Source organism: Beta vulgaris, chromosome 1 (assembly GCF_026745355.1).
Source record: "Beta vulgaris subsp. vulgaris cultivar EL10 chromosome 1, EL10.2, whole genome shotgun sequence".
NCBI classification, from domain to species: Eukaryota; Viridiplantae; Streptophyta; class Magnoliopsida; order Caryophyllales; family Amaranthaceae; genus Beta; species Beta vulgaris.
In genome coordinates, this window is record NC_079202.1 from 53,117,605 (window position 1) to 53,127,149 (window position 9,545).

At 31.2% G+C, this 9,545-nt stretch overlaps 1 protein-coding gene across 2 annotated transcripts; it reads left to right on the forward strand.

Annotated features, from left to right (window-relative positions):
* The first annotated feature begins 3,372 nt into the window (after nt 1-3,372).
* Nucleotides 3,373-8,567, forward strand: LOC104905362 (axial regulator YABBY 1). Of its 2 annotated transcripts, none has more exons than XM_010693885.3 (7): nt 3,373-4,058; nt 4,202-4,378; nt 5,112-5,244; nt 6,995-7,043; nt 7,203-7,278; nt 7,426-7,506; nt 8,100-8,567. In XM_010693885.3, the coding sequence occupies exons 1-7, from the start codon at nt 3,891-3,893 to the stop codon at nt 8,184-8,186; spliced, it is 771 nt and encodes a 256-aa protein (XP_010692187.2). In that variant the 5' UTR covers nt 3,373-3,890; the 3' UTR covers nt 8,187-8,567. The 2 variants fall into 2 exon arrangements, with proteins under 2 accessions (XP_010692187.2, XP_010692186.2); XM_010693884.3 differs by having other exon boundaries at nt 3,376-4,058; nt 5,109-5,244.
* Nucleotides 8,568-9,545: the final 978 nt, after the last annotated feature.

Consider the following 9,545-nt stretch of genomic DNA (forward strand, 5'->3'; position numbering starts at 1 on the left):
GAGTTTTGTGTGTAACATGTTATACCATAAGTTATTGCATGTGTAATAACATGCATACTAACAAAGATTCCAACAAAAACATATAGACTATACAAATAATGACATGAATATCACATCATTTTGTCATTCATTTTATGTCATTTGAGTTCTTTTTACAAAAGTAATGGTGGTTTATAGATTGTTACACCATAAATTATGGTGTAACGGTTACACTTACACCCAAGAATTTGTAATGAAGAATCCTCAACCTATAAGTAGTATAAATTCCACTATTACATAAAAAATCACATTAATAATTGACATGAATAAATTTATATTCTTTATTATTCAAACACGTTGTTATCTTCTTAAATTTTTACATAGAGCTAGAAATACAAAAAAAAAACATAGAAGTACAATACGCTATTATTATTTATGTGGTTTATATATTGTAGTACTTTTGAATAATCATTACTCAATATATGCATGCATGATTAATACATAAGTTTAAGTTGGGAATTATATATATGTTGATTATGCTAATTAATTAGTATAGTGTGAAGACATAAGTTTTTTAAAGCAGAAGAAAAACTCTTAAAATAAAAATAAAAAAAGAGGGTTGAAAACAACAGATGAATGAGGCAAAGTTATTCACAACATGCACACGTCCCTTTCTCGTCCCTCTCCCCCACCTCTGCCGCCTCTGCCCTTGTTTCTCTCTCATCATCGGGAATGCCAACCATTCAATTTCTCTCTTCTCTTCTCTTCTCTTACCTTATTAGCTAACTATTTTCTCTCTCTACTTAATTATTCTTTCTCTCTCTAGACAAAACCCTAATATGTAGAGGGTGTAAGAAAGACCTGGCTATTTAATTTTAAGTTCTGTAAATCTATAATACTTCTATGTCTGATGTTATATGCTTTATTTCAGCTAAAGCTACGTTGTAGTAGTAAACTTAACAGGTCTATATACTAGCTTTTTAGAGATCCACTTGTCACACTACTTCTTCAGCTAAACTTATATGCGTTGAATTTCGTTAATTACTTACTGCTGCAATTTTAAGATATGAATTCATTTTCTGTGTTATAAATAAGGGTGGGTACCCAGGATATTTTGGTCTAGTGGTTAAGATTGAGGTGTTATGAACGATAGATGACAGGTTCGAATTCTCTTCTCCTTCTTTGTACTTTGTACTGCCTTCGTGGCTCATAAGGATGGAAAAAAAGGCTGGGGTGCAAAATGATCTTCACCTCAAAAAAATAATGATTCGAGTCCGATCAGATCTAATTAATCATAACTGATGAGGTCCAATTAAGTGTAAACATAAATTAAGGTTAAATTAAGGTTTATGAGGTTCACTACTACAAACACGGCTTAAGAAACCGGTTAATTTGGTTTAGGAAACCGGATTATAATAGGCCTCCATCTCGTAGGTGTCCTAAATTAGTAGACCGATTAAATAAGCTCTAGTGAAGAGAATGTACCGTAAGTACTCATATTGCACTAATTACATACATATAGCATATATCCTTTTTGGAAGAGTATGTCTGGCTATTCATCTAACTCTTTACACAAACAATAGTAGAAATAAAAGATGCAAACTTTTTGAAGAGATGGATAGATTTTATTATTCATTTTCAAAATCATGCTCTTATATTTTTTTGACATAACTACATCTATCCAATGGATAGATTAACAACTCCTAATAAACTATTAAAAATTATAATTGATGGTGAATTGAATTCTACCATGCATTAAATTATTAGTAATGGATAAACTACCCACTCAGTTAACTAAGTGTTATCCTTTTTTTTGGTCTATTTTTAGTATATAAGCACTTTTACATTGTTAAATTAAAGACTTGTAAATAATACCTAAAAGAGGGGCAATTTATCTTAATTATCTAACAAATTTAATCCTCAATTTTCATATTGGAAAAAAGTTGACTTAGCTGGAGTATTTCTTAAAGGACAGAAGAAGTATTTCTTCAAGAAAATATCAGACACACATTTGCAAAGACATTCTAGGTTTGTGGTATAGGATGAGTTTTGAACACACGTTGATTTGAATAATTTGGGGATGGAGAAGAATTAAATGGCCGTACTGTGAAGAGCTTGGATATGGAATAAGGGGACAAAAAGAGTTGTGGAAATGCTACAAGTATATATGTGGGGGTGAAATTTTGGTCCCAACTTATTTGGGTCATGTAAATTAGATTTACCTAAATTGAATAGAATGATTTAAGCCTAAACAATCTTAGTCTAGTAACAAATGACTAAATTAAACACTTGATAAGAGAACTAAATTAAACACTCCAAAGATGCCATAAGTATTTTTTTTTGTGGTTTCGAACTTTTGACTAATAATGTGTAGTCCATATTATTGTACATGTCATAGTTAAATTTTGTTAATTGTTAGATGGATGTGGGCCTACACAATGCATCCATCAATGAAAGAGATCAGTTTCGACGACTTATAATTTTAAAGAAGCTTTTATCCTAAAACTAATTGGCAATTAAATGAGTTATTTCTCAAACTTATAACATAGTTTGTTTTTCTCCTATGTCTTCAATATGAGACAATTCATATGAAATTTTCATGAAATTTTAGCAGTAATTGATACAGGCCCTACATGTCATCAAACATGGCATTACATTACCTGTTCACACTTATCTTTTACTATGTAGATAAGATCACAACTCTATAAAAATCACATACATAATATAAACGAGTTTGTCAATACTCCAACCCAATATATAGGTATACATTACCAAGGATGTCTTGGCCTAGTGGTTAAGATTGAGGTGTTGTGAACGATAGGTCACAGGTTCGAATCCCCGTCCCCTTCTTTGTACTTTGTACCGCCTTCGTGGCTCATATGGATCAAAAAAAATATATAGGTATACATTTCTCATTAACGCCATGTTAGAGTTACTAATAACCCTTATTCGTATATATATCATATTGTCACCTCATCAATCGGCAAATAATATATTTACTCCGAGTAATCAACCCACTAAAAATAAACAATGAAAAACATATTTTATATATGGAAAAAGCTAAATGCAGCCTTAAGGATTGTATATAAGAAGCTAAAAATGAAAAAAACAAACAATAACTGATCATTTATTACATAAATTAATGCAAACTTTTATCATAAATTTACAATTAAATTCCATTTTAAGCAATGTATTTATGTCTTATAACTCTTATATGCAGCTCTAAAGGCTGCATATAACATAACCGTTTATAGATTACTCAATCTTTACCCTACTAATTACAAAAAAAAAAAAATTCTATTATGAGAATCCACTATAGAAATGCATACTTTTTAAAATGTGACAAAAGAAAAGAACCAATAAAAATGTACAGTCACTATAAATAAATAGTTTGGTGGGATCAAAAAAAAGAAAAAAAAAAAAGTGTAGAAAGAGCAGTTTTCTCTAGGGAAGAAGATGGAGCTTTCAAGTTCTACAACTATATAATTGGTATCATCATAACACACACATACCCACAACATTCACACACAAACACACACACATACATACTATTCTCTGTCTTTCTCTCAACCCTCATTTGTTGAGAGAGAAAGAAAAGATAGCAGATCCCCAAAAGTGTAGGCGGTTAAATCTGTAAAACCTACACTAACTACTGAAAAAACTATATAATAGTATTAAAAAACTACTATATAATATTATAAAAAACTATATAATAGTAATAAATATTCCACTACAAATAAAACATCACCGATCAGTCATTCAGTCAATCAGTCCATCTATCCATCCACCCATCCCATCAAATAGATCATATCATATCATCAAAGCAAGAGAGAGAAAGTAGCTAGTGTTCTTTAATTCTGTATTTCTGTGTGTTTTTAGAGAGAGAAAGTTTAGAAATAAGAAGAAAAAAAATGTCATCTTCATCATCATCAACAACAACAACAGGAAGTGCAGGTGGTGGAGGAAGTTTAGATACTACTACTAATCATTCTCATAATACTAATGTTGAAAATCATCTTCTTTCTCCTTCAGATCAACTTTGTTATGTTCATTGCAACTTCTGTGATACTGTTCTTGCTGTAATTTTCTTATTCTTACTCTTTCTTTTATTACCAAAAATTAACATTATCTTAGTATATATATATGAAATGTGATTATTATTATGTGAATGTGAATAATGAAAATGAGGTGAATTATTTTTTTTATGGTATGTTGTTATTAGGTGAGTGTACCAAGTAGCAGCTTGTTTAAGACTGTGACAGTGAGGTGTGGACACTGCACTAATTTGTTATCAGTGCAAATGTGGACGCCGTCTACTCCGCCGCCGCCGCTTCCAACTAATCAACTTCATCATCATCTTCCTCCTCCCTCTTTCTTTACTTCTCCTCATAATCTTCTGGTATGTTGTTTATTTTTGTAATGTTAATTTTAGTCTTATCTTTAAGGGGAGATTTTCTAGTGTCAAAAGATCGACCAACTCAACTAAAAGTTTAAGCTGATGGTTGGAGTTGCAGGGATAGTTTTATACTCATCTAGCTAATTATATTAGTTGGTAACAAGATATTAAGGTAAAATATTGGGATTTTGTTCTCCTTCTACTCTGTCTAGTTGTACTAGATGTGTGATATTACTTCCTTTGAGTTGAATTAAGTTCACATTATAATTACTAATGTGACAATTAATTTAGGATAGGATGGTGTGAGTATAAAACAGATAATGTTTGTGTGAGAGGTTTTGAACTATATATGAAATGGTTAACATACTTGGTTTTGCATTTGAATATTTGATTTGTTAGAGTAGTACTTAAGATTGTTTTAATTTGCTACATTTTTCATTTTTTGAAGGCCAAAAGTTTATAAATTTTGACCTTTTTCACTATCATATAAGAGAGAATACTATGATATGAGACGTTGTATTTATCTTCATGTGTATTTTCATAATATCGACATATTCTAAAGTTATCACAACTGTGTAATTAAAGATATTAGTGGTTTAGTGTTGGTGCGGGAGATTAAAAGTATCAAGTAAAAAGAGACTGAGTCAAAAAATTTGTGAGTTGATAATGGTCAAAAGTTGAAATAATTAGATTGATTTAGTTATTTGTTTGCTTGATATATTGTACGTACTAGGAGGAGATTCGAAGCTCAACACCAAATTTCATCAACAACCATCATCAATCTGTGTTCAATGAGCCCATGATGCCGGTTCGAGGCATTGATCATCATCATCATCAAGAGTTGCCAAAGCCTCCACCTGTGAATCGGCGTAAGTCCCTAACATTACTTGATCTCAATCAATTAAAAAACCCTTTATTCTTCTTCTTATATTCTCTCGTTTAGGCATGCGTCAAGGTAGGGTTGTAACTAAAACTAAAGTTTAATATCAAAAACTAATATATAGGACAATGTATACATAATTATTCACAAAACTTATAGAACATCAATCAAAGCCATTCTACCCTAACAAATAATTTCCAAACTGCATACTTCCTTCGTTCTTAAATAAATGAAACGCTTCTCTCATTTATGTGAGAGCTCTCTGAGAGAAGCGTTTCATTCATTTCAACAGAGGAAGTATAATTATTCAGAAAAAAAGAAAAGCAGTTTCATCTGCACTTGTGCTTAGCCCTAAGAGGACATGTCAAGCTCATCAATCAAGAACATATTTGATTGATTGGATGTGTTAAAATTCATGCCATCCCTAAAGTTTGAGCCTGGCCTTTTGGTTATTTGCTTTACTTTATTGCAAAAATAACAAATGATGGGAAAAGAAAAAAGAAAAAGAGAAGGCAAAAAAATAAAAGAGAGAACTTTCTTACATTATTCACTTTCATTATATGCCTTTCACTGTTTCTTTACATCTCTTTCTTGCTCTAAAATTTGTTTTCTACACAAAAGAAGAAGGCCTATTTCAATGTATTTGTACTTGAATCCCCTTTTCATTTTGGACTTTTTATCATACTGAATATTTTCCTCATAGCTTGTTATTAACAGATCATGTATATTTAGTAATTTAGCCAAAGTTACACTATATTGTTAGGGCAATGAAAATATACTTAAAAAGTACATATGTCAAGCCACTTTTATATGATTAGTTTATAATTACCTATAAGAAGTGACTGTAATTGGGAACCAATAGCAAGACTACATCAAAATCTAAAAACCCTTATTAATTATAATACAAAGTTTTAACATAAATCTCCTCGAGTTTGTCTTGTAAAAGACCGCCTACTTTTAAATTAAAATTATTAAGCAATGATAAACCCAATATTAAAAAGAGGATTAGCCCGTGGTGACTATATTTAATTTCTTTCGGTGACTAGTTTAGTTCATTTAGTGATTAGGTTTACTTTTATATCAAAATTAGACCGTCTCTTTTAATAATTTTTGAATCTCCTCAAACAAAATCAAGGAAATTTGTTATTTTCCTTCATCTAAAAGGGAAACAAAAAAAATTAAAAGTTCATAATTAATTCCAAACTCATCAACTAATTAAGCATGCTATTAAATTAACAACGGACAAATCACAACTATTAAGCTCATCTAAGAGTGTTGTTAATGTTATACTTATAAAACGTGTAGCAATTAATATCAATAATGTTCGTTTTCAAACTAAGACAGTATGATATATATTCCGCTTAAATATGATTAGTTAAGGAGTATGATGAGTCAAAAGTCGACCTAACAAATTGATGAGCTAAAGTTAGGTGGCCAAGTGTATAACCCCCACACCTCTCTCAGCACTCAATAGGACATATAAAATCCAAGAACAAACAATTGATGGGATAGATAGATAGAAAATGGTAAGAGAATGATATGAATATGATGAGGTTATGATTTAGAGTGAGAAATATAGGATAGAAAGAGAAAGATATTGGAATGAATGAATTAAATGCAAATTTGAAAAGCCAAAAAAAAATGTCAGAAAAAAGTGAGTTTAATTAATGTGGTTTTTGTTTGTCTTGTTTGTTTATATATATGTGTTTTGCATGTAAAATTGATAAATGTCATCACAGCTCCAGAGAAGAGACAGAGAGTACCATCTGCCTATAACAGATTCATCAAGTTAGTATTCTTTTTTCTACCTTTTTTTTACAATTATATTATTGTTAGTACTATATATACTTAATAATTATTACATGCATATGTCTATTGTATAAACTATAGTTTAAATAATTAAGTGTTAATTAATGAAATTAATTTAATTTAATATTGTATTTTTAGGGAAGAAATTCAAAGAATTAAAGCTGGAAATCCTGATATAAGTCACAGGGAAGCCTTCAGTGCTGCTGCCAAGAATGTAAAAAATCTTAGAAACTCTGTTTTTTTTTTTAAATTATATTCTTTCCTATTTTTGTGGGTTTAAATGACTAAATTTAGAATTTGGGTATTATTTTAAATATTGATAAAACATTATTGATCTTCTATATTTGTTTGCATGTAAAAGTGGGCCCACTTCCCACACATTCATTTCGGCCTTATGCCTGACCATCAACCCGTGAAGAAGGCTAATGTGCGCCAGCAGCAGGTACTTCGTTCTCTCACTGTGTAGCCCTAACCCTAGCAAGTACTTCTATATTATCTTTGAAAAAAAGCCACTTAATTCCTTTATAAAGAGTATAATCTTTTACCAACTGGGGTTAGCGTAAGTGGTCAAGGGTCTCTTGCTCCTTAACCAAGGTCTCGGATTCGAGCATTGGGTATGAAAAAAATCTCAACTGGGAGAAATGCTGTCCTTTGAGGTACCCATGCAAACTCCCGCAGGAGATTAATCCACTCACCAAAGACGGTAGGAAACTCCTCGTAGTAGGACAAAAAACAAAGTATAATTTTTTTCTATTAGTATAATTAAATCTTCTATTTAACTTCAATAAAAAAAAAAAGTTGAACGTATTCGTTAAACTTATAACATCATCATGTATGTATTCCCTTTGTCGGGAGACTAATAAGCACGTTAATATTTCAATTTGAACTCGCATTATATCCCTTTCGCGCCCTACATACGAAGTTCAAATAGTAATAAATCAAAATATTCCTTTCTTGAAAATACGCCAATTAATTAAAAGATATTTACTTACTGTGTTTCAAAATTAATGCAACACTTCGATTGAAATAATGCAGGAAGGAGAGCATGATGTTCTGATGAAAGAAGGGTTCTTAGCTCCTCAAGCCAATTGCAATGTGAATGTGGGTGTAGGTCCCTACTAAGATGGATGGATGAAAAAACAAAGTAGTTATAAGAAAATTTAAAGCAAGGGTAGTCAAGTACTAACTCTAGTACTAGTACTACCACTTTGTGTTTAAATTTCCGTAGGTTTTTTTTTTCTTTTGTCTCTTTTAGTTTGATCTCTAAGTCACTAGCTTTTCACCTGGTGCTTCTCTCTTTGCACTTCATTAATTACCTCTAGGAGTAATTCAACTTCTTTAGGACTCTACTTTTTACTCCTTGATGAAATATTTGTCTTAGAGAAGGGAAACCAAGGAAGTTGAAGTGAGCATGTTATATATATTAATGTTATTGCTCAAACTTCTTAACAACTAAATCTCTTTAGTTTGTTTAAAGTATGATGATGTTATATCATTTTTCAATTTCTTAAAAATGTTTTTACTTCGTGTAGGAAGAATAAAAATGTGACTGTAAGTTAAAAAGAATACCCCTTTTGTCTCATATTAATTGCATAATTTGCCTTTTAAAACCAAAGTCGGAAAATTTAAACCACATGTTTTATCTACGATATATAAGAAATAATAAAATGTTCGTGTGGGATTATTTGCTATAACTTGTATGTAATCGAAAGAGGTTAATAGTACTCCAAGTAGTACATTAGAAATCATTAAAGTTTATTAACTTATTACCTAGTAGAGGGTATGTAGGACTAGTCTCAAAGTCCATGTTTATGGTTTGAAGGCCTGATCACTTATGCCATTCTAAGGCCTGATTCGCAAAGAGGGTAGATTGGAAGATGTATTGCATAAGAGGCTAGAAAAGTACAGAATTTGTAAAGCTCCTAGGACCTCAAGGAACTCCTAAAAAGAAAATTCAACAACTACAAATAATTCTTGATGTCCAAAAAATACAAGAATTTTATTAGATGACTTCAGATGCTGAAAACAATAATAAAGATGATTCATGCTTAGCAGTGATAAACTTTATACTACTCTTTTCATTATCTTATTTCTAAATGCCTTCTTACATCCTTTCTGAGCTACATAAATACAGTAATGCTTACAATTAAAGGCACCATTTCAAGAGTGACAAGTGTCCTAGAATCCTTCTTGGATCAAACAAAATAATGACCTAAATACAGTTGGCCAATGAGCATGAGAAATCAGTATTAGCTACAGACAAAAGACATTAATATCAGTACTGGTGGCACAGCAGTACTGATACTTGGAGACTAAGCAAAAATAAAAGTAGCAGGCATTATTGGGCTGTAATTGAGACCACATTGGGCCATGTGTCTCAACAGTACTCCCCCTCAAGATGAGAGTGAGGAGACTAATTGAAGTGTGTGAACTCCCGGCTTGACTAAGAGTTGCTTGTGTTGTTCAGTAGTCAGAATTTTA